The 25,828-nt window shown below is 42.8% G+C and overlaps 1 protein-coding gene across 1 annotated transcript in view; it reads left to right on the top strand.

Moving 5' to 3' along the window:
- Positions 1-25,828, top strand: part of stim2b (stromal interaction molecule 2b) — a 128,956-nt gene that overhangs the window by 63,958 nt on the left and 39,170 nt on the right. Inside the window, exons 4-5 of the mRNA XM_060825090.1 lie at positions 7,162-7,276; positions 22,152-22,263. Of these exons, the coding sequence (XP_060681073.1) occupies positions 7,162-7,276; positions 22,152-22,263 (227 nt within the window). The remainder of the gene's footprint in view (positions 1-7,161; positions 7,277-22,151; positions 22,264-25,828) is intronic.

Below are 25,828 nucleotides of genomic sequence, written 5' to 3'. Positions count from 1 at the left end.
ACCTGCAGTCTCCACTATTGCCAGGAATATAGGAACAGGAGTAGTTCATGCAGCTGTTAACTTGTTTGCCTCACTCTGGCTAAGCATCCTATGATCCGTATGTCCTTGTTTTCTATGATCTACTTGTACTGCTCACAAAACAAAATTTTTTACTGTACTTAGGTACACATGACTACAATAATCAAATCAAATCAGGTTGTTGTTCTTACCATTCTGTATGATCTTGGCTGGTTGAACACTTTACTGCCTTCTGCATCTCATGCTATTATCCTATATGTCACTGGTAGTCAGAAATTAATCAATCTATCTGTACCTTAAGCATACTCAGTGACTGAGCTTTCACAGCCCTCTGTGGTAGAGAATTCCAAAGGTTTTACTTCTGAGTAATTTCTTCATTGTCAGTTAAATCACTAATTCTGGGAGATTTCTTGTATCCTCCTCAGTAAAAATAGACAAAAAAAAAATCATTTAGCTTCTTCACCATTTTATCATTCCACATTATCAATCCTCCTTATTCCGCTTTTAATGGACCCAGATCTGTTTCGGCCAAATATTTCCTTTTCGTGTATCTCGAGAAATCTTTATGGTCCTTTTTTTTTCCTTTACGTTTGTTTTGTGTTTAGAAATTAAATTTTTGTAGATAAAACTTTACTTTTTGATACAAACAATTGACAAGCTTCTCTTTCTCTGTCAGTGCTACCAAAGAAGGGAGCTAAACCGTTTTGTAATATCGAACAGCTATTATAAGCAAAATTCTAAAGATGGGAGAAGGCCAAGCCCTTGGAAGGGGATTTGGAGTCGAGGTGGGGACATGAACAAAATGAGCCGGTTTGCTAATGATTCCTACCTTTTGTTGCTTTTCCAAGGGTCAGGTTGAGTCCAAGAACCCCACCCGGTACCAACGCGAGGTAGACATTTAGAAACGTAACTGCAATCTTCTGCTCACATTTGAGTTTTCCCAGGATTGCATAGGCCCCACTCCTGTGTCACAGTGACGCGGAAAGTGACTGCCCAGCATGAAGCCTGAGAGTTGAAAACTTCGTAGCCGTTGAAGGCAGAATATGGCAAGGCTGTTGGCTGTAGTAGAAGCGTGGTATTCTACAGACAGATATCTCCAGTACTGATGGTCTGATGAAGTGACATTTCAGCATATTTGCTGAGAGTCTTTTGGATGTAATTCTTAGCTGATCAAGGTCTCTATTTTGAGCTAAAAATAGGCACAGGGAACACCACCTTTTGCAGTGGAGCTGGATCTGGCTGTATGATATTCTGTTTAGCATAACCATGGTGTGTTCACGATGGTATAATTTCACCAAATATTAATAAGGGCGAGCAACAAACTTAAACATGTGACCATGCATAACATTCAGGTCACCAATTTATGCAGGGCACCATTCAACTTTAACCCAAAATGCAAAAGGCTTTTGTGGCACATTGGTGGTGTACCTACCTCTGGGCAGGGAGGTCCAGGTTCAAGTCTCATTTGCCCCAGAGGGGTATAATAACATGTCTGAACTGGCTGCTTAGATAATATCAAAATGCAAAACTCTGGCGAGTTCTGACAGTATAGCAGATTGAGTATCCAGATACAATATTCAGTGTAAAGTTTGCCAAAATTTGCTAAGGGACTCGGTGATGTCGGGTTTTCTGCGTGAGCATTTTGCTTTTAGTACATTCTTTTGGGATTATCTCATTGCTAGGGCATTGTGGGTGGTTAGGAACAGTAACTTGGTGCTATTTGTAAAACCTTCGAGTAAAAAGCGAGGTCTGCAGATGCTGGAGATCAGAGCTGAAAATGTGTTGCTGGTTAAAGCACAGCAGGTCAGGCAGCATCCAAGGAACAGGAAATTCGACGTTTCGGGCCAGAGCCCTTCATCAGGAATGAGGAGAGGGTGCCAGGCAGGCTAAGATAAAAGGTAGGGAGGAGAGACTTGGGGGAGGGGCGATGGAAATGTGATAGGTGGAAGGAGGTCAAGGTGAGGGTGATAGGCCGGAGTGGGGTGGGGGCGGAGAGGTCAGGAAGAGGATTGCAGGTTAGGAGGGCGGTGCTGAGTTCAAGGGAATCGACTGAGACAAGGTGGGGGGAGGGGAAATGAGGAAACTGGAGAAATCTGAGTTCATCCCTTGTGGTTGGAGGGTTCCCAGGCGGAAGATGAGGCGCTCTTCCTCCAACCGTCGTGTTATGATGTTCTGGCGATGGAGGAGTCCAAGGACCTGCATGTCTTCGGTGGAGTGGGAGGGAGAGTTAAAGTGTTGAGCCACGGGGTGGTTGGGTTGGTTGGTCCGGGCGTCCCAGAGGTGTTCCCTAAAGCGTTCCACAAGTAGGCGGCCCGTCTCCCCAATATAGAGGAGGCCACATCAGGTGCAGTGGATGCAATAGATGATGTGTGTGGAGGTGCAGGTGAATTTGTGGCGGATATGGAAGGATCCCTTGGGGCTTTGGAGGGAAGGAAGGGAGGAGGTGTGGGGGTGGTGCCAGTGTAGTTGCGGAAGATGGACTGTTCCACATATCCTACAAAGAGACAGGCATAGCTGGGGCCCATGCGGGTGCCCATGGCAACTCCTTTAGTTTGGAGGAAGTGGGAGGATTGGAAAGAGAAGTTGTTCAGGGTGAGGACCAGTTCAGTCAGTCGAAGGAGGGTGTCAGTGGAAGGGTACTGGATGGTGCGGCGGGAAAGGAAGAAGCGGAGGGCTTTGAGTCCTTCGTGATGGACTCAAAGCCCTCCATGTCCTTCCATCACGAAGGACTCAAAGCCCTCCGCTTCTTCCTTTCCCGCCGCACCATCCAGTACCCTTCCACTGACACCCTCCTTCGACTGACTGAACTGGTCCTCGCCCTGAACAACTTCTCTTTCCAATCCTCCCACTTCCTCCAAACTAAAGGAGTTGCCATGGGCACCTGCATGGGCCTCAGCTATGCCTGTCTCTTTGTAGGATATGTGGAACAGTCCATCTTCCGCAACTACACTGGCACCACCCCCACACCTCCTCCCTTCCTTCCCTCCAAGGCCCCAAGGGATCCTTCCATATCCGCCACAAATTCACCTGCACCTCCACACACATCATCTATTGCATCCACTGCACCTGATGTGGCCTCCACTATATTGGGGAGATGGGCCGCCTACTTGTGGAACGCTTCAGGGAACACCTCTGGGACGCCCGGACCAACCAACCCAACCACCCTGTGGCTCAACACTTTAACACTCCCTCCCACTCCACCGAAGACATGCAGGTCCTTGGACTCCTCCATCGCCAGAACATCATAACACGACGGTTGGAGGAAGAGCGCCTCATCTTCCGCCTGGGAACCCTCCAACCACAAGGGATGAACTCAGATTTCTCCAGTTTCCTCATTTCCCCTCCCCCCACCTTGTCTCAGTCGATTCCCTTGAACTCAGCACCGCCCTCCTAACCTGCAATCCTCTTCCTGACCTCTCCGCCCCCACCCCACTCCGGCCTATCACCCTCACCTTGACCTCCTTCCACCTATCACATCTCCATCGCCCCTCCCCCAAGTCCCTCCTGCCTACCTTTTATCTTAGCCTGCCTGGCACCCTCTCCTCATTCCTGATGAAGGGCTCTGGCCCGAAACGTCGAATTTCCTGTTCCATGGATGCTGCCTGACTTGCTGTGCTTAAACCAGCAACACATTTTCAGCTATTTGTCAAACAACAAACTAAAACAAAACATCACTGTCTCAGTCTACTACGGCTGGTGTTAGATTGTATTTGTACCCCAGTTTTAGCTCTGCTGCAAAACAAAGCCACTGCTGCATCACCTCCAAGTTGCAGTGCATGCACCACTTCAGATACTCTTATTTCTCTTCAACTTTCACGCACAACCTGCAACCACCAATCCTACCCACTCCCTTCCTCTACAGCTCCCAGATTCTCACCCACATCTCGGGTCACAGAACAATCCTGAATCAGAAGTGTTTGATAGGGACAGTGTTGGGAGAGCTTGACTCCAGACTGTACTAAAGCTGTGAATAGAAATTAATATCATTTGGATTCTTCAAATTGAGGCAGATGGATTTTGATTTCTGTTCTATGTCGGTAATTTTCTTTTCAAAGAATCCAGAAAATTGTTTGGAAAAGTAACCAAAATGCATTATTTCCAAGAATGTGTGTGGCCAAGTCACAGATTAGCCAGATAAAGTGCTTACAGTGCTGGGTTAATGATATTCAGAAAAGAAAACGAATAATCAAGGGGCACTGGTGCTTAATTTGAATTCCGTTCAGACAAATGAACTTCCAGTTATAATCTGAACAAAAGAATCTGCTTTTCAGTTCAGGTGAGCAGTTTCAGTTTGGGAGATGGACAGGTTAGTTTGCAAAGTCTCCAGGCATTGAGGAGTTCAGGTAGAAGTTGTCAAACTGCCAGGGCTACTTATGAAGCTGGAGAGCATTTTGGGGAGGCGATGGGCTGAGTGGTATTCTCGCTGGACTGTTAATCCAGATCCCAGTTAATGTTCTGGAGACCTGGGTTCAAATCCTGCCATAAGCAAACAGTAGAATTTGAATTCAATAAAAAAATCTGGGATAAGAATCTAGTGATGACCATGAATCCATGTGTTGTTTGCTGGAAAATCCCATCTGGATCACTAATGTCCTTCAGGGAAGGAAGCTGGTCTGGCCACAGCAACATGGTTGACTCTTAATTGTCTTTTGGGTGATTAGGGATGGGCAATAAATACTGCCTAGCCAGCGACACCCTCATCCCGTGAAATGAATAAAGGAAGTGATTTACTAGGATATTGCTGAGAATTGAGGGTTTGTTGTAAGGAGAGGCTAGATGGGCTGGGACATGTTTCACTGGAGCGTAGGAGGTTGACAGATGAACTTAGAGATTTATAAAATTATGTGTTGTTTAGGTAAGGTGAATGGCAAATGTCTTTTCCCCTTGATTGGGGGATTTCAAGACAAAAGGGCATTTTCTTTTTAGATTAGATTCCCTACAGAGTGGAAACTGGCCCTTCGGCCCAACTAGTCCACACCGACCCTCCGAAGAGTAACCCACCCAGACCCATTTCTCTCTGACTAATTGACCTAACACTATAGGGCAATTTAGCATGACCAATTCACCTGACCATCTTTGGACTGTGGGAGGAAAGCAGAGCACCCGGAGGAAACCCACGCAGACACTGGGAGAATGTGCAGACTCCACACAGACAGTCACCCGAGGCTGGAATCGAACTTGAGACCCTGGTGCTACGAGGCAGCAGTGCTAACCACTGAGCAACCGTGCCGCCCGTTTGATTTAAGATGGCACCAGAGTGGTAATGCACTTTCCGATGTTAATTACAAGTAACATTTTTTTGTTTGATGTCAGAATACACAGAAAACGGTATACCATCTCAAATACCTGCTCTGAAAGAGACGCTGTGGCTTTTAGAAAGTATGTTGTAAATATATAAGATTTCTCTTCCAGTCCATTCCTTCCTATACACTATCAACTCTCCTAACCTCCTACCTGATATGCCATAATTTTAGTGAATGATAGAGCACGCTAGACAGGCCGAATGACCTGCTTCCGATCCTTGTTTGCACATGTTGGAATAGAGTCAAGCTTCAAAATACTGAAGTTGGTGGAAAATTGAATTGCTGCTTTTACAGGATTCATGCATATTATTTGGGTTTAAAATGGGTATGAAATTGTGTTGCTGGAAAAGTGCAGCAGGTCAGGCAGCATCCAAGGAGCAGGAGAATTGACATTTCGGGCATGAGCCCTTCTTCAGGAATGAGGAAAGTGTGCCAAGCAGGCTAAGATAAAAGTTAGGGAGGAGGGACTTGGGGGAGGGGCATTGGAAATGCGATCGGTGGAAGGAGGTTAAGGTGAGGTTAAGGTCGGAGTGGGGGTGGGCGTGGAGAGGTTAGGAAGGTGATGCTGAGTTCGAGGGTTGGGACTGAGGCAAGGTGGAGGGGAAGGGAAATGAGGAAACTGGAGGGTTCCTAGGCAGAAGATGAGGTGCTCTTCCTCCAGCCATCGTGTTGCTATGGTCAGGCGATGGAGGAGTCCAAGAACCTGCATGTCCTTGGTGAAGTGGGAGGGGGAGTTGAAGTAGGCAGCCTGTCTCCCCAATATAGAGGAGGCCACATCGGGTGCAGCGGATGCAGTAAATGATGTGTGTGGAGGTGTATGATTATCCTTCACTGTAATTGGGAATTGTATATCATGAAGTCTGATGCACTTCCACCTACTTGTTTTCGGAGATCCGTGTTAGCAACAAAATCCCAAATATCAACATCTCTTTTTTTCCACAGACCTGTTTCTCTTAAATTGACTGAAGACACAGTTAAAACATTGTATATTGAAGTCTGGGTGATATGAAGGGGTTCAGATTTCAGCACCACTGAATAGAAATACAGAAGTGAATTTGATTTGCTTAAATATTACAACTTTATGCGAGTTATCAGTCTTCCTTCAAGACCTCCTTTTGTTGTGGCAGTAAGAACAATATACACTTTCCAGATACGGCCAAACCAGGACATTGCATGTTGGTTCTTTCTGGAGTCATGTAGTTTCCATGTAGAAGTTCAGTTTGTCCTGATGAAAGCATTGTTGTAAAGTGTGGTGTTGGAAAAGCACAGCAGGTCAGGTCGCATCCGAAAAGCAGGAGAGTCGACGTTTTGAGCACAAGCTCCTTCATTAGGAATGACTGATTCCTGATGAAGAGCTTATGCTCGAAATATCGATTCTCCTGCTCCTCAGATGCGACCTGACCTGCTGTGCTTTTCCAACACTACACTTTTCAACTCCTGATCTCTAGCATCTGCAGTCCTCACTTTCTCCTGATGAAAACGTTAAGTTATCTTTGTAAGATCCTGACTGATTACTTGGAGTTTATTTTCTATCCATACTATCATCACTCCTGCAAATTTTAACAACTTGCCTCTAAGGTGACGAATCAAATCATATGGGAATCTAAAAATGAAGCTTGTATGTCAGTAACATCCCTCTCGGCATTGCTCTTTATTGAACAAGTTTCTAATTACACCCACTTTCCGTTTAGCCAAGCGCTCATCTTGGTGTCGTTCATGGTTTGATGTTTAACTACTTCACTTTGATGTTCAGAAGAAAATTTACAAAACAGTTTATCCTACTTTAACCCATGTTACTCGCACTAACATCTCTTGATGGTGTAATTCTGTTTTCCTGCAGTTCATTAAGGAAGATATGAAAGACAAAGATCCTACCAGTAAAGGAAATAAGTTCCATAAAGAAGACAAGCACATCACAGTGAGAGATCTGTGGAACCATTGGAAAAACTCAAAAGGTAGGACACTACAGTGGCTAAATGAGAGTAACTATCAATAAAATATTACTAAAAATAGGAGGTATCTCTGTAGTGTTGTGCAGGATGACTTTGATATGATCATCTAAACTGCACTGAAAGTGTGGCCACAGCAAAATTTAAAAACAAAATTCAAGGATAGGAACTAATTAAATGATATTGTATAATTTTTCCCCCATCTTGACATGACTTAACATTAAAATTTATGCAGTCTTCTGATATTAGCAAGTGGAAGTCTGTTTGTGCGCTTGCATAAGCATAACCAGATTGACTTGCTGACTGCCTAACCCTTGTTTATTGCTTTCACAGGAGTCTAGATGCTTATTATCCAATTGATTCCTGTAAATATTTTGTATGCAATGCCTCATTTAGAGCCAGCTGATCATGTGACTGCATCTAAATAACTATTTATATTCTAATCAATCTATTGAGACATTATTATATACCTCTGGAGCAGGTGGGACTTACTTTAACTAGATCAGATGAATGTGATTTTACATGGTTTTCAGTGAATATGCCATGAGTGCTAATTATCATTCTCCACGTTAATTTCTGAATAAAAATGAAAGGGAGCTATAATTACAGTTGTGTTTCCAGCTATTTGTTCTGCTTACTTTGGAAAATGCATGAATACAATTGTTGTTTGTATGTGGACTTGCACTGTAACTCTAGTAATATATTTACGTTAACTGGTTTTGAGTCCCACTGCTTACTGTAATAGAGCTCCTACCCGGAAGTCCCAAAGAGAAAAAAAGTATCACAAAGCTTTCATTATAACAGAAGTTTGGAATAGCCAATTTCTACAGTGACCTCTGCTGTGTTCAATGAAATCTACTTGATTGACAGAACAAATTGAATGAATAGATTTTAAGATTAAAATCTCATGACAAATGTGGCATTGTTTTGGAGACAATTTTATTAAAATATAAAGGAACAGTATAAGTAAAGAGTGAAATATTTTGTTCAGAGTAGTGACTAATGGTTTCCTCGATATTTAGGATAAACTATTCGCTCTTCTCTGGTATTAAACTGTCAAAGAATCATGATCAAGTATAGTCTTAAAATGAAGAGATGTGCACATTACTTCAACTACGGCTTGCGAAATGCAATTCAGTCTCCATTTTAAAATCATACGTCCTGTCTTTATTCAGTGTTTGTGATGATTTCCTTTGTGCACGTTTCTAGCATGAGCTGCCCTCATTAACTTCTCAACTGTGATTTTATCCTACTGACTGTAATAGATCTAACATGCTCACTTGGGACAGCAAATAATTCATTCTAAGTGTGAAGAAAGGAATTTACAATTGCAAAACAGCACAGGTGTGAGAATTGAAATGTATTAACAATTGCATAATATATTTAATTTGGCTATTTTTGTGCATTTCCATTAGGATTGCAGTCCTTTGAGTCCTATGACTGGAGTTAATATTTGTAATATCATATTAGTGAGTGATGTGACTAAAGATCAACATCAGTTTATCCTATTTACAGGGTCATGCACCAGATATAGCTGTCCACTCATGTAACTAGACACATTGGAGTCTGACTTCAAATGAGAAAGGTGCTCCACCCGCATGGCGTAAAATTACACCAACCTAGAAGGGTCTTCTGTTAAATTCTAGATTTGCTCTGTTTTAGTTCATCTCAGTTAGCATAGCAGCGTGAATATCCAAACTAGTTTTAACCTTTTTTTTCTGGCCATTTCTTAGTGACCCATAAACTGAAAATGTGTGTGACATTTATGAACTGCAGGAGAACAGATTTGAGCTGGCTATCTGACATACATGCCAAGTTATCAGTAATGGATTCACATGCAGAATGGTGATAGTTAGAAGGAGTTGTGACCTGTATGGAACCTTATCTCAATGTGAGTCAGCATCTTTAAGTCGAGATTTGGAAAATGAGCAGCGAGTCCAGTTGATATCCATCTTATACTTCCTGGTAGCTGAACTCAAGGATGTTGTAGTGCAAGAATACTGATAACCAAAAATTATGCAGTAGAGATAGTTCTGGGTTTTGTTTTTGTATCTATTATTAAATGTATTAATACATTTCACCTTTTGTATCATTACAAGTTAAATACTGGTTGAAAATGTAACTCGTTGCCTTCTGGCCAGAATCATTTTGTGGTTTTGAAGGTAGATCAGATACCACAGGGTTAATATTGGTTGACATTGTGGGGCAGAATGAGCTGATAAGAAATTGTCAGATTGTTTTGCATTACTGGAACTCCCTTTTCCATTGAAGCCGTTACATTACTAAAAATAATAAGACAAACAACTTTCAAATCTTCAAATGCTTGGGAAAAGAATGAATCAACCTCGGAAAACGTAGGATGGTAAATTCTGACTGAAGTTAAATGTTACTTTATGCTCAGTTAATTTTAAAACGGAGATTAATTTTTGTTCATCAAAGGTATTGAGGGATATGGGCTTCAGGCAGGTATATGGAGTTAGACCACAGATCAGCCATGATCTTTGGCTCGAGGGGCTGAATGGCCTATTCCTGCTCCTATGTTGCTATGTTTCTATTATAAAAAAGAAAAAATAGTTATCTTCCTTTAAGCAAATATAACTTAAGTGGCATTCAGTGTTTCATACATTTTTATTTCTGATTGCTATCTACCATAGTCCATTTTGTTGTGGAAGTAATTGAAAGTAGTTCAAGCCATGCAGCTGATTACAGTTGTGGATTCTTCTCCTTACAAACTCCCAACACCTATCCCAGAGTTCAGTGAAATCAGGTGACTGGCAGGGACACCCTTTTAGATTGACTGACTGAGAGTGAGAGGATAGAAGAGGGGCGAAGGAGTACTGGTGGTGAGAAAAGAAAAAGAAATATAACTAATCATTAGCCATGTATCTGTGGAGATGAACTAAATCAATCCAATGCTGACAAAAATCAGAAACAAACAAGAACTAGAAAAAATGTGCTTTCAGCAGGTGTTTAGCTGGAGATTTGATTATCTCCAGTGCTAGAAAAAGATGGCAGTTTTAATTCTAGAGTATTGTTGCATTCTAGTGTATGATTCTGTCAGTAGCATCATCAATGATTGTTAAAATAATTGCACTTAAAAGGGGATGATGGCTGCGGGCAGCTGCGTTCATCACTGAAGCTTGCAAGCTCTGTGAATAGTGCAGTATTAAAGTACCTTGTCCTGTGTCAGGCTGTGCTGTGTCTAGTTACATGAGTGAAGAGTTATATTTGGTGCATGACCCTGTGGATGGGATAAGTTGATATCGATGATCAATCACATTGCTGTCTGATATGATGGTTTGGATAAACTCATATCAGGTACAGTCTCTTAGATGGACATTCCCAGACGGGATCACAATTCCAATGCCTTCTCTATTCTGGGGCAACCGTGGAATGCCAGCTAGATTCTTCCCAGAGTTGGCCAATTAAGAAAGTACCATCTGGAGCACCAGGAGGCAGAAGTCAGTGGATTTTGTATCTAAAATACTAAAGAGTTAAGTTTTCCTGCCATGTGGAAACCAGTTTGGAGGAGGTAAGACAGAGAAGTGGGAGAGGCCATATTAGGATGACTCCCCAACTCGTTCGCATTTCTGTGAAATTTTCCAGGTGGGTTTGGCTACCAGCTCCACACCAGTCAATTAGAACAACTGAGGCCCCATTTAGGAGCCATTTTGTGACTCTGCCATTATTGGAGTAGCCCCCATCATGTGCTAGGACAACCAGCTCAATTGAGGCAGCGCAATGGGAGCAGTCCATGAGAGGGGTGGGTACTGCTGAGGTGAGGAGGTGAATATGAGGGTGTCTTACCACAGAGGGGCCGTCACATAGTTGTTGGGAAGTCAGGAAAGAAAGAAGCCTGAAGCTGTAGAGCAGTCAGAGTGGAGAGAAAACCTCTGTGTGATTGAAATGGCGGATGTGGTTGCAGTTTTCAGTCTCTGTAACCCTGTCATTGTGTGGCAGGAGTCTCCGGTCACATGGACTGCTCCCATTGGTCTGCCGTAATTGAGCTGGGCTGCTCCAACAATGGCACAGTCACAAAATGCCCCCCACCTCTATGTAGTTGGCAACCAGTCCTGATAGATTGCAGCGAGCCCATCAGGAAAGTCTCACGGAAGCGGGAATGAGTTGGGGAGTCAGCCCAATGTGGCCTTTCCTATTTCCCTGTCTTACCTCCTCCAAGCTGGTTTCTACGTGGCAGGAAAATTGCAATTCTTATAGCATTTGAGACACAAAATCCATTGACTACTGTCACATGGAGTTGCAGAGCTAAAAGTGATTTTATTTATGTGCAAAATGTTCTGGCTAATTGGTGTGAATGTAAGTGATTTAAAAATAAAAATTGAATCTATTTGGTTGTACACAACAGGATTATTTGAAATAGTATCAGTTCACTGCAAAGAATATGAGTTTCAGGCTGCCTGGATGGTGTAAATAAATTAAGGACATGTCGTGAATCGCAAGTTTATTTTGTTCTCACCCACGTCCCTTCTCAAGATACAACAATCTTTATCAATAGTCAGCTTTCTTCAGCAAATTGGGTTTAAAAGAGATGAAGAATCCATCTCTCAGATTTCAGACTCGGCTATTGTTCTGCACTTGAAATACAGAAAAGCACTTCAGTGGTGAGAAGGAGGTCAGCTTGGTGGAGGAGTTGTCTCTCATTAATACTAGGCCTTCTGGATAGTTAAAGAGTAGGCTGGCAACAAATGGAGGCTGCAATTTTCCTTCCACAGGTTTCAATGGAATGTACTGTTAAATGTGTCTGAAAGTTGAGGTGGATTGAGTGACACAACGATTTAACATCTGGTTGGATTATATTCTGCGTTCCTACTGTTCTGTGTTGCAGTGCACTCTGCCTGGTGTGAGAGAGTCATTTGTGTAGGCCAGATGGATTAGCAACTGGAAGTAGTTAAGGAAAGTTCCCATCCACTGCAGGCCTGTGTCATTTCAGACTGCAGGACCTTCCAGCTGCTGTCCAAAAATGCTGCCAGTAAGTCTGCAACTAAAGCTCCCCTTCCTGTGTCTGCTATTTTACCAACTGCAAGGCTGTAAGAAGTGATGAGGCCCTGCTGCAGAGTGTTCTGCCTGAGGCTAGGTGCAAGCAGGGGCCGTGGATCAGGCTAGATTTTCTGAGGGGGTCACAACCTTGCCATTGCGGCCTATCCTTTCTATGAGCTCTGCATTTCTGAGAAGAGATTCCACTTGCGGTTTCTCTAATGCAGTTCTTTCATAGCGCAGACCTGTTAGTGAAAGGTGAACACCATACCCATTTCACAGCAGAAATGTAAAGGTCAAGGTAGCTACTTTGCCAGCTGTTGTCAAGGTGAATATGTAAGGTGAGTGTAATGTTAGGATGCTTTAGTAGAATGTTAGATAGGTGTGCTAGGGGCCAGGGTGGAGGGAGTGTGAGTGTTGGTCAAGTATGTAGGGTGCCTGCTGAGTAGGGAGTATGATGCCAGATTTAGGATGATAAATGAGTAGGAGGCAGGGTGCCCTTGAGTTAGGGGGTAGTATGCCTAATGAGTAGTGTCAAGGATGCACACTGGGTAGCTGCCAGGTGGTAGGGTATGCTGGGAAGGGATGCATTGAGGGCAAATCAGGGTGGGTGGGTGAAATCTGGCCTGGCAGTGCACTGGAAAGATAAATGTTGGGCCAGGAAGGGCTTGGGTTCATTAGCGTGATGATGGGGTGGTCAGTTTAGCTTAGGTGTCTGCTCTGGTCTGGCTCGATTTGGGGTTGGTGGGGGTGGGGTTGGGTGTGGAGTGGGGTAAGTGAGGGGTATGTGAGACGGAGGAATCAGGGTCATGGACAGAGTGGGGGAAGTGTGTGAGCCAGGGTCATCTGGGGGTGGGGGGTGGGGTAACTATGGGGTCAGTTTTATTGTTGTTCTGCACTACATTTTAAAATCACCTAACTTTTCTGAGTAACTATTGAATTAATGTCATCCAATTTAAATGGAAACTTTCAGAGAGCTCACAGTGTAGAGATGTTGCCCAGAGGAAAGATTAATTTTCTAGGAAAATCCTCCAGAGTTTGCTACTCTGGGGATTCTGCAGGGTCCCCATGGAATTGTCTATTCTGGTGTAATGGATGTCTGAGCATTGGAAAATCTGACTTTTGTTTGAGGATCATTTGGAGGGAACTAAAAGAACTGTCTTGAATAACTTTGTTGATAGCTACTTTTTTGTTTAGATTTTCAGGAGGTGCTTTTCGATTTTCATGGGTCCGTTTCTCATTGGGGAACAAACGGGAAGTGGAACAATGATCATCATTTCAGATAAAGACTATTAGCAATATCCATGTGGGTTTAATCAAATATTAGTAATCAAATGTAGGAAGTTTCATGTAAAGGATTGCCATCCCTTAACTTATCTCCATAGTCAGAACTGTTACAGGGCTTGGCAAATACCTCAAAGTGTCTGGAAGTTGAGTCAAGAAGAACTGTGCACTGGAGAGAGACTGTTAGAATATAAATAAATCTTAAATTTGAAGAGTGAGTGTATTTTAACAGTGCAAAAGTATTCTAGATTAAATTATGAGGGTACAGTGGAGAAATCGGACATGTTTTCTCTTGAATTTGAAAGATTAAGGGGAGATCTGATTGAAATCTTCAAGGTATTAACACGAGAAGACAAGGCAGATCAACTATTTGGGAGAAAGTGAGCACTGCAGACACTGGAGGTCAGGGTCGAGAGTGCGGTGCTGGAAAAGCACAGCCGGTCAGGCAACATCCGAAAAGCAGGAAAATCGAGATTTTGGGCATAAGCCCTTCGTTAGAAGATAAATTATTTCCACTGGTTGGGCATTTTAGACCAGGGGGACACAGTTGAGAACTCGGGGCCAACCCTTTTAAGGAGAGATGTTAGGAAGCACTTTTACACACAGTGAGTGATAGATGTTTGGAATTCTCTTCCACAAGTGGCACTGGATGCTGAATCAGTTGTTAATTTTGAACCGGAGATAAATACCTTTTCATTAAGGAAGGGTACTCGGGATATGGGCCAAGAGCAGGTATGTGGAGTTAGGTCACAGATCAACTGTGATCTCATTGAATGGTGGAATGGGCTCAAGTGGCTGAATGGCCTGTTCCTCTTCCTATGTTCACAACAGGGCATGAAAGGTGGAGATGAGGGGGTCTCTCTGAATTGGAAGCTTCTCCACCTTTTTGCTTCTGAGAATTCCCTCAAATATTAAAGATTCCACAGGTCCCTGTAACATAGTTGCTCAGTATAAAATCAAGTTATGATTAAACTTGCATTAAATTTTATTTTCATAATTTGGAATTTGTTGTGTCAATCTGGATCAGTTACATTGAGGCTATCAAACTGCCAATCAGGTGAGTGTATAAACAGACTGCATGCCAAATACAGTGTTCTATCATATATGAGAGCATTCTAAGCAATCCCGCAACCAAAGGGTGCGATCTACTTTCAGCCATCCTGCTACATCCAATAAGATTACAGAATGAAACAGGACCAGGAGAAGACTCCGCAAATATCCTCATCCTCGATGGAGAGGTTCTGCACATCCGTGGGAAAAACAATGAACCATTTGCAAGTATCATCAGCCAGAGGTGATGGGTGGACAATTCATCTCAACCACTTCTTGAGATTGCGATCTACAACCAATTTGATTGACTCCGTACCAGGAAATGGTTAAAGGATTGGTAGAGCTGTGTTTGCCATTGGCATTTCCTGTGCCCAAGTTGATGCCAGATGATCTGTTTGGTTTCATTCCTTATCAGTGGTTTGATAGGACTGAGTGACTTGCCAGGCCATTTCAGAGGGCAAAGTCATCCATATTGCTATAGATCTGGAGTCACATGTAGGCCAGCTCAGGTAAATACAGCAGATTTCCTTTCCTGAAAGATTATTAGTAAATCAGACGGGTTGTTACAATAATCAAACAATGGCTTCATGATCATTATTAGACTTTTAATTCTGGATTTAAGTTAAACTCCACTACCAGCTTGGGTCCCCAGAACATTACTTGATCTCTGGATTACTAGATCAGAAACAATGCTACTGCGTCATCGTCTCCCTGCTATTCACAATGTTCTGTTTTATTTGTTACCCCTCTGATAATGAAGCAACCCACATCTACAATCAACAGGACTTGCATACCATCCAGTCTTGGGAGAATAAATAGCAATTTTGATGTGATCAACAGAAGTGTCAGGTAATAATTAGCTCCAACAAGAGAGATCTAAGCATATCCCCTTTGCAATATCACCACTGAATCCCCACTATTAACACAAAACCCAAAGGACTGTGGATGCTGGAAATCTGAAGCAAAATTAGAAATTGCTGGAAAAGCTCAGCAGGTCTGGCAGCATTGTGGAGAGAAAACAGAATTAACATTTTGTGTCCCATGCCCCTCTTTAAAACTCATAGTTTTGTACCCTTCAATTAATTCTCTCCTTGGTTTCGATGTAAACAGGACCAACCGTTCCATTTCTACAGATCAAATTCACTAGTGCTGGCAATGTCTTCTGTAAACCGCATCTGATCTCTCTAGACAATAGACAATAGGTGCAGGAGTAGGCCATTCTGCCCTTTGAGCCTGCACCACCATTCAATATGATCATGGCTGATCATCCTTAATCAGTATCCTGTTCCTGCCTTATCTCCATAACCCTTGATTCCACTATCTTTGAGAGCTCTATCCAACTCTTTCTTAAATGAATCCAGAGACTGGACCTCCACTGCCCTCTGGGGAAGAGCATTCCACTTAGCCACACTCTCTGGGTGAAGAAGTTTCTCCTCATCTCTGTCCTAAATGGTCTACCCCGTATTTTTAAGCTGTGTCCTCTGGTTCGGCACTCACCCATCAGCGGAAACATGTTTCCTGCTGCCAGAGTGTCCAATCCTTTAATAATCTTATATGTCTCAATCAGATCCCCTCTCAGTCTTCTAAACTCAAGGGTATACAAGCCCAGTCGCTCCAGTCTTTCAGTGTAAGGTAGTCCCGCCATTCCAGGAATTGACCTCGTGAACCTACGCTGCACTCCCTCAATAGCCAGAATGTCTTTCCTCAAATTTGGAGACCAGAACTGCACACAGTACTCCAGGTGTGGTCTCACCAGGGTCCTGTACAGCTGCAGAATCTCTTTGCTTCTATATTCAATCCCTGTTGTTATGAAGGCCAGCATGCTATTAGCCTTCTTCACTACCTGCTGTACCTGCATGCTTACCTTCATTGACTGGTGTACAAGAACACCCAGATCTCTCTGTACTGCCCCTTTACCTAAATTGATTCCATTTAGGTTGTAATCTGTCTTTGTTCTTGCCACCAAAGTGGAGAACCATACATTTATCCACATTAAACTGTATCTGTCATGCATCTGTCCACTCACCTAACCTGTCCAGGTTACCCTGTAATCTCCTAACATCTTCATCACATTTCACCCTGCCACCCAGCTTAGTATCATCAGCAAATTTGCTAATGTTATTGCTAATACCATCTTCTATATCATTAACATATATTGTAAAAAGCTGCGATCCTAGTACTGATGCCTTTTTTGAAGAAGGGTCACTGGACCTGGCTTTGCTTTCTGTCCACAGATACTGCCTGACCTGCTGAGTTTTTCAGCAATTTCAGATTTTGCTTCCCAATCATCAATGTCTTGAGGATTACTGAATACCAGGAACTGAAGTTAATATGCTATTATAAATGCTGTGGCAACAAAAGCACGTCAGAGGCTGCAAAGTCTTTGGCAAGCAACTCTACTCCTGTCTCCCCATAGTCTATCTATTGGAACAAGTCAGGAATGGGTTGTAACAAGCTCTACTTCCCTGGATCAGTTCAACCTGATTTAGAAAATAGCTAGGAGAAAGTGAGGACTTTACTGAAGAAGGGCTTATGTCCGAAACGTCGATACTCCTGCTCCTTGGATGCTGCCTGACCTGCTGCGCTTTTCCAGCAACACATTTTTCAGCTTTAGAACATAGCTGCCTGTTTGTTTGGCACACTGGTCACCACCTTAAGCATTCACTACCTTTTATTACATGCACAGTGGCAGCAGTATCTATTAGTCTACAGCAACTCACCAAGTATTGATTGTCAGCATGTTCTAAACCCAGGCAGCACAGTGGTTAGCACTACTACTTCACAGTGCTGGGGACCTGGGTTCAATTCCAGCCTCAGACAACTGTGCAAACTCTACACTGATATTCTCCCCGTGTCTGCATGGCGTTCCTCCGGGTGCTCTAGTTTCCTCCCCAGAGTCTGAAGATGTGCAGGTTAGCCGTGGGAAATGTGGGCTTGCAAGAATAGGGTGGGAAGTGAGTCAGGGTGGGATGCTCTTCAGAGGATTGTTGTGCACTTGAGGTGCTGAATAACCTGCTTCCACACTGCAGGAACTCTATGATCTCCACCACACTGCTACCTGCAGGTTCTCCAAGGCACAGACCATCCTGACTCGGAATTATATGTCATTCCTTCACTGATGCTGGGTCAAAACCCAAACACTAACTGACAGCACAGTGGGTGCACCAGCATCAGATGGATTGCAGTGATTCAGATAGGTGGCTCTCTGTTACCATCTCAAGAGTTTTATTAATGGAAATCAAATGCTGGTCTTGCTAGCAATGCCAACACCTCATGAAAGTATTGTTAAAAGATCACTGAACTGACAGTGAGGCTAAAACAGGTATCCTGCATTTACTAAGCTCTCACTAATGTAAAATGGCCACTGGCGTGGAGAATGTTGACGGCTCTCTCTTTTCTTGGCTTTCTGAATAGGTTGAGTGGGGTGTGTCTGCTGATATTGGACAACATCATCTTGGCAACATTTCAGGTTAATGACCCTGAACCTCCAGGACCAAGAGACAGATCCCAGTTCCTTCCCTCCTGTGTTAGGCCCAGACCTACTGTAAAGTAATATTGTACTGATGTCAGTTGGTGTCTCGGGGCAAGAACGTAAAACTTGGTATTCTGGATCCTGTATCCTTTGGGGATTGGCAATATGTAGTCCGTGCAGTGGAGTCACTGACTGATTCAGTGGAGTCAAAGTGGAGTCACTGATTGATTGATTGATGCAGTGGAGTCACTGATTGATGTGTCTTTGAAACATTCCCTCCGATTTGGGTTCAAAATATCTGAAAGTTGAGAGGAGTTGTAACTTGGGTTCACAAGCTGCCCAATGTGAGGAAAAGCAGTTAAGACCTGGATTCCTTTATAAAAGCAGTTTATGGAGCACTGTAATAACAACATTTCCAAATGAGGAAGAATTGGTCTGGATTTTTCACAAATAAATAGGTCTGGAATAAGATCAAAATCCAAGATGCTTTTAAATTTGTGTACACTAATTTTTATTCGCATCAAAGAATTAAAACCTGAGTTTCAAGTGAAGGAACTGAATATTGGTACATATCCTATTTGGAGGAGTAAAGCTCAGGGCATGTTTTACGATTGCCAGAATCTTGTTTACCAAACTGCAACAGCAAGTCGAAAATATCAGTGAGGCAGAAGCTGTTCAGGCAAGGATGGAGATTTTACAAAAAAGCAATGAATTATAAGGAATGTGATGGGTAAGGAACTTTCACTGTGGAAACTAATTCATTATGTTGAACAGATTCATCATGCTGAAGATTACCGCTTAGCGGATGTGACAATAGACTAACTAGTCTGTGTTTTATGACAAGAGTTTGTGTTTAATGTTAGCACTGCCATAACAACAGCTATACAGCTTTACACCATGTGATTGGATAAAAGAACATAACATGACTGGAATTCTAGTTCAGGGTTTTGGTGTCAGAAAGAGGATTTAATGGAGTAACAGTCCTCTGCTTTTCAGGGCCAACATATACTTGAATTTTTTTTCAGTTTGGAACAAATGACATTTTGATTGTTATACAACTACCATGTTAAAGACTTTAACATAATTTTGACAACAACAAGAACACGGCATTTCTAAAAGTTGATTTAGCATGTCTCCAGCTCTCTCTAATACTCAATTAATCATTAGCAATTTGTGGCAGCTAATAGGATGTTTTTGTTAAAGATTAACATAACTCAAGTATTTAATTCTCCAGAAGAGTTAATGAATAAAATATTAAGAGCTAGCATAATACATAGGTTATTGTATCCATGATTTATGAATTTAGATAAATTACTATTGACACTATGTTATGTGTTGAGCTGAGTGGTGTCTTGCTTTTCTATATTAAGCATTATATGGAAATGTTAAACCCCAAGCAGCTCGCTCACATGGCTTGTCAAGGAATTGGTCTCCCTCTGCTGAATATTTTATGCACTACAGTTTTGAACCACTAATTTATCCATCACTAATCCATGCCTGACTTCAGAAAAGTGGCAGTTCTTTAGAGGCAAAGAAAGTTAGGCTATATTTATAAAATGAAACGCAAAGTACTGAATATATCATGCCGTTTAGTTCCCCCATTCATCTAATTTGCACTGAAATGCAATAATAACAACACAACTCACCCTAAACCTACTGTATTATTAAATGTAGAGTCAATGGGAACAGTTGAGGAGAAACCCTCATTGGTTGGAGTCACACCACCCTCAAAGGAAGGTGAATATAGTTATTGGAGGTCACTTACCTCAGCTCTAGGACATGACTGCAGGAGTTCCTCAGGGTTGTGTGCCATGCCCAGTCATCTTTATGGCTTCATCAGTGACTTTGCCTACATGAAAAGCTCAGAAGTTGGATGATTGCACAATGTTCAGCACCATTTGCGACGACTAAGATACTGAAGCAGTCTGCTTCTATGTGAAGCAAGACCTGGACCGTATTCCGGCTTGGGCTGACATGTGGGAAAGCAGCATTGTCAGGCACTTGTGTCACCAATGACCATCTGCAACAAGAGAGAATTTAACCATGACCCCTTGGTGGCATTATCAGTGCTGAATCCTCACTAACAACATCCTGGGTGTTACCATTGACCAGAAACTGTACTGAATTAGTCATAAATACTATGGCTACAAGAGCAGATCAGAGGCCAGAAATTCCTGAGGAATTCACCTCCTGACTCTCCGAAGCCTGGCCACCATTGACAAGGCACAAGTCTGGAATATGATGTACTTGCCTGGATGAGTGCAGCTCCAACAGCACTCAAGAAACTTGACACCTTTCTTTGGCAATCCATCTATCACTGATGTAAAGTAGCAGCAGTATACACCATCTATGAAATTTGAAGTGACTTATCAAATGTTCTCCAATGGCATTTTGCAAACGGCAGACGAATGGGAACATCACCATCTGCAAGTTCCCCTCTGGGTCAAGCACCACCCTGACTCGAATGTCACTGTTCCTTTTGGGTCAAAATTATGGAACTCCCTAAGAGCATTGTGGGTGTTCCTACACCCCATGGATAGCAGAAGTTCAGTAAGGTAGCTCACCATCAACTTTGTCTAAGGCAGTTAGGGTTAGTAACAAATGGTGGCCTGGGTGCTGCCCACATCTCTTTAACCAGTAAAGAAAAATAAGCATCCTATAAATTTACTGTTGACCTGAAACTTAACTGGAGTAGCCATAGAAATGAAAGTAGGGGATTGCAGCTTTGGAATTCTGCCGTGTTAAGATTTCACTGTTTGGGACCATGATTACCTAATGCAGGCAATTGACCATTGATAAGGAATTTTCAGACAGTTTAATAAGTTTGTTGAGAAGCAGCAGTTTAGATATGATGGGTATTTAGACAAAAGCATATGGTGTGACAATTGAGGATGGTTCACTAATGACAGGACAAATAAGACAGTTGGCTCAGATGTGTTAATCTCATTAAAGTTGTGAGGGCAACACTATGCTCTCTAGCTGAAATATTTGGGAACCTACCCCTACATCTGCCACTTCGTCTCCTGGTCCATACTCCATCCAAATGAGGTAGCAGCCTGGTGGGCGGTGCCTCTCGACCCTGAGCATTTGTAGAGGCTAGTAATTCATTGTCAGTCTCTAGGCAGTGGCATGGGACAATTACTCAGCATCAGAATAACCATTGCGTCCTTACCAACTCATATATTGAGGTCTTTTTTAAAAATTCATTCACATGATGTGGTCTAAGCTAGCTTTTATTGTCCACCTCTAATTGCCCAGAGGGCAGTTAAGAGTCAATCACTTTGCTGTGGTCCTGGAATCTCATGGAGGCCAGACCAGGTAAGGATGGCAGTTTTAGAAGAATGGTTTTTCAGTGCTCCTGTTTAAAAAGTTAACCTTATGTAATTTCAGAGAGGTGTTGAATATTCTCTGTCTTGAAGAAAAAAAATTAGTACAATTCAGTCAGGAATGAAGATAAAAGACGCTATAGTTTTATCAGAACATAGGGTTGCTCTCTCATTCAAGAGGGTGATAACTGATAGTGATTTAACCTGAGGGTCACCATGCGTAGGGCGAGGGAAAGTGGTTGAGAAGGACAGACCTTTACGGTAATCTCAGCTGAATTGAACCTACACTGTTGGCACCTCTCTGTATTGCGAACCAGTCTTCTAGTCAACTGAACTAACCAGAACAATCTCTCTCAATATTGATACATGGTTAAAATGCTACATGGTTGGAAGCTGGAAATCAGTGTCTGCATGTATGATGCCAAATATGGAAAATTAGAAAAGTGTAGTTCCTCTTTGTTTTGGAACGTGTCATCACAGGTGATTTTACAACCGTAAGTCCTGAATGCATATTGTTTCCTCTATTTTACTGAATAACATGTTCATTAAGTCTTGAAAGGATATTCCAGAAAAATGTTTTCTAACAGGTTTCATAATTTGAAAAACAAAATTGTTTCAGCAATTTATAAAATCTGTAGTGAGGATTATCAGGTGGCTGTTTGGACAGATTGGTCTAAATCTGTGCCCTTTATCCTATTGTCCGGTGCAGTTAAACTTGCTTTATGATTAATTATGTCTCTTTACTTTCTTGCAGTATACAATTGGACAGTGGATGAAACGACGGACTGGTTAGTTAATTTTGTGGAATTGCCACAATATGCCAAGGTTTTCCAGGAAAACAACATTCGAGGAGTTGGCCTACCCAGGTTAGTTTTGAAAGAAACCGTTCACAGTTCGGGTTTTCAGTTTCTGTGAGTGTGCTGAGAATACCCTTGAAACTAATGTGGAGATACTGGTGTTGGACTGGGGTGGATGAGGTCAGAAGTCACATGACACCAGCTTATACTCCAATAGGTTTATTTAAAATCACAAGCTTTCAGAGTGCTGCTCCTTCATCAACTGAAATAAACCTGTTGGATTATAACCTGCTGCTGTTTGACTTCTGATCTTGAAACTAAAGGTGACGTGAAGTTATCTTGCACTCAAGTTAGTTCCTCATTTATTGCTTGTGAGGCTTGACTCAAGAACTTTAAGAAAATAAACGGTGGCTCAGTGGTTAGCATTACTGCTTACAGCACCAGGGACCCGGGTTCGATTCCAGCCTCAGGTGACTGTGTGGAGTTTGCCCATTCTCGCCGTGCCTGCGTGGGTTTCCTCCGGGTGCTCAGGTTTCCTCCCACAATTCAAAGATGTGCAGGTCAGGTAAATTGGCCGTACTTAATTGCCCATAGTGTTAGGTGCATTAGGGATAAATATAGGGTCGGGGAATGAGTCTGAGTGGGTTACTCTTTGGGGGGGGATCAGTGTGGACTTGTTGGGCCGAAGGGTATGTTTCCATACTGTAGGGAATCTAATCTAATCTAATTGTCTTCATTAAAATGTATTAAATTACAAACCTTACTTCAAACAAGGATGAAAGAGCTCCGTTCCAGAGGTGAGGTCAGAGTGACAGCCCTTGGAATCAAGTTCACATTTGAGTGGGTGTGGCATTGAGGAGCCCAGCAAAACAGGAGTCAGTGGGTATTGGGGGCGCATTCTTCACCAGCTGGAGTCCGATTTGGCGCATAAGATGATAGTGGTTGGAGGTCAGTCATCTCAGCTGCAGGACTTCTCTGCAGAAGTTCCTTAGGCTCAACCATCTTCAGCTGCTTCATCAATGAACATCCCTTCAGCATATGGACAGAAGTGGGGATGATCGCAGATAACTGCACAATGTTCAGCTCCATTTGTGATTCCTCAGATGCTGCATTTTCAAATGCAGCAAGATCTGGACAATATCTAGGCTTGGGCTAATGAGTGGCAATTAACATACATGTCACACAAATGTCTTGCAATTACCATCTCCAGTTAAGAGACAGTCTAACTATTGCCCCTTGATATTCAGTGTTGGCACCATCACTGAATACTCTACTGTCAATATCGTTGGGGTAATCATTGACCAGAAACTTAACTGGACTCTCCACATAAACACAGTGGCTACAAGAGCAGGTCAGAGGCTAGGAATACTATGGCGAGTAACCCACCTCCTGTCTCCCCAAAGCCTGTCCAGCATCTACAAGTCAGGAGTGTGATGGAATACTCCCTGCTTTCCTCATGGATGCAGCTACAACAACATTCAAAGAAACTTGACAGTATCCAGGACAAAGCAGTCCTTTTGATTGGCACCACATTCGCAAACATTTATTCCTCCTGATACTGGCACTCAATAGCAGCAGTGTGTATGACCTGCAAGGTGCACTGTAGAAATTAACCAATGATTCTTAGACAGCACTTTCCAAACCCACGACCACTTTCATCTAGAAAGGCAAGAGTAGCAGATACTTGGGAACACCAAATGCTTCAAGCTCCCCTCAAAGCCACTCATCGTCCTGACTTGGAAATCTATCACTGTTGCTGGGTCAGAATCGTGGAATCCCTTCCCTAAGTCATTGTGGGTTATTACACAGCAGGTGCACTGCAGCAGTTTAAAAGGCAGATCACCCACCACCTTCTCAAGGGCAACGAGGGATGGGTAATAAATACTGGCCCACATCTCGTGAATGATTGTAAGGAAAACCAAAATGGGCTGTTCAGGCCATCCAATCTGTGTTTGTGTTTAGCATTTTACAGGAACAATGTTCCCAATCCCCCACACGTGTTCTGTCTGATAGAAACGATCCCTTTTTGAGTATTGATTACCTTTAGTTAACTTTTTAGTCATGTTCTGCTGGTGTTTAAAGGCTTTCCAATCCTCTGGCTTCCCACTAACCTTCACCACATTGTATGTTTTTTCTTTTGCTTTTATATTGTCCCTCACTTCCCCTGTCAGCCATGGTTACCTTGTTGACATTTGGTATGTTGTTTCTTCTTTGGGATGAATTTCTGCTGCACCTCCTGAATTACCCAGAAACCCCTGTCATTGCTGCTGTACTGGCTCCCCTTCCAGTCAACCCTGGCCAGCTCCTCTCTCATGTCTTTGTAGTTAGCTTTACTCAGTTGTAAAACCATTATATCTGATTCTAGCTTCTCCCTCTCAAACTGCAGGGTGAATTCCATCATATTATGGTCACTACCCCAAGAGATTCCCTCATCTTCAGTTCCTTCATCAAGTCTACCTCATTACACATCACCAAATCGCCTGTTCTCCAGTGGGCTTTACCACAGCTGCTCTAAAAGACCATCTTGTAGACATTCCACAAATTCCTTTTCTTGAGATTTGCTACCAACCTGACGTTCCCAGTCCACCTGCATATTTATTTTAATAGTGCCTTTCTTACATGCGTTTTCTATCTTCATGATTTATTTTCTTCCTTACATCCTGACTACTGCTGGGAGGCCTGTACTTAACTCCCATCAGGCTCTTCTTTCTTTTGTGGTTCCTCAACTCTACCCACACAGGTTCTATACCTTCTGACTCCATATCATTTCTTGCTATTGATGATACAATTTCATTTCTTACTCACAAGACAATCCTGTCCCCTCTGAGCATCTGTCTGTCCTTTTATTAGGATTCATATCTTTGGATATTTAGTTCCCAGATATGCAGCTAAGTCTTTGGGGTGCCAGCAAGTCATTCCTGTTAATTTACTTTGTTTTGTATACTGCATGCATTTAAATACAACACCCTCAGTCCTCTGACTTTTACACCTGCTCATAATTGTCCCATATCTGTTGTGCCTGAGGTTCGATTCCTGTCATTCTATACTGCCTGTCCTACTACATGATGTTGAATCTTCAATAACCTCTGCTAAACCCCCCCACCCCAAATGTTTCTATACTTTTCCATGTGACCGAATCCACCCCTCCACTGTTTAATTTAAAGTCCAATCCAGCCCTAGTTATCTGATTCACCAGAACTCTGGTGCCAGCGTGATTCAGGTGAAGCCTGTCCCATTGGAATAGTTCCCTCCTTCCCCAGTACAGGTGTCAATGTCCCGTGAATTCAAACTCCTTTCTCCCACACCAATCTCTGAGCCATTCATTTACCTCTTTAATCTTGTTGACCCAGTGTCAAGTTGCTCTTGGTTCAGATGGTAATCCAGAGATGATTACCTTTCTGATTCTGCTCTTTAATTTAATTTAAATTTTTTGTAATGGCATCTTTCAGAGTCCCATAAGCCAGAAGGCGTCTGGATGAATTCATGGTCTACTGTGAATCAGCCCCCTTTGTGCTGCCTGAAGCCAGTAACTGTTCGTTATTTACAGCCAACAGCATAAATTCTGAGCGCAATTAGAGCCAGCCTCCATAACTGAAAGGGGTGGTGTGCTGGTGTTCAAGCAGCTGCAGCCTGT

This window comes from Hemiscyllium ocellatum, chromosome 1 (genome assembly GCF_020745735.1).
Source record: "Hemiscyllium ocellatum isolate sHemOce1 chromosome 1, sHemOce1.pat.X.cur, whole genome shotgun sequence".
Lineage (NCBI taxonomy): Eukaryota > Metazoa > Chordata > Chondrichthyes > Orectolobiformes > Hemiscylliidae > Hemiscyllium > Hemiscyllium ocellatum.
This window is presented reverse-complemented; position numbering and strand designations above follow the sequence as displayed.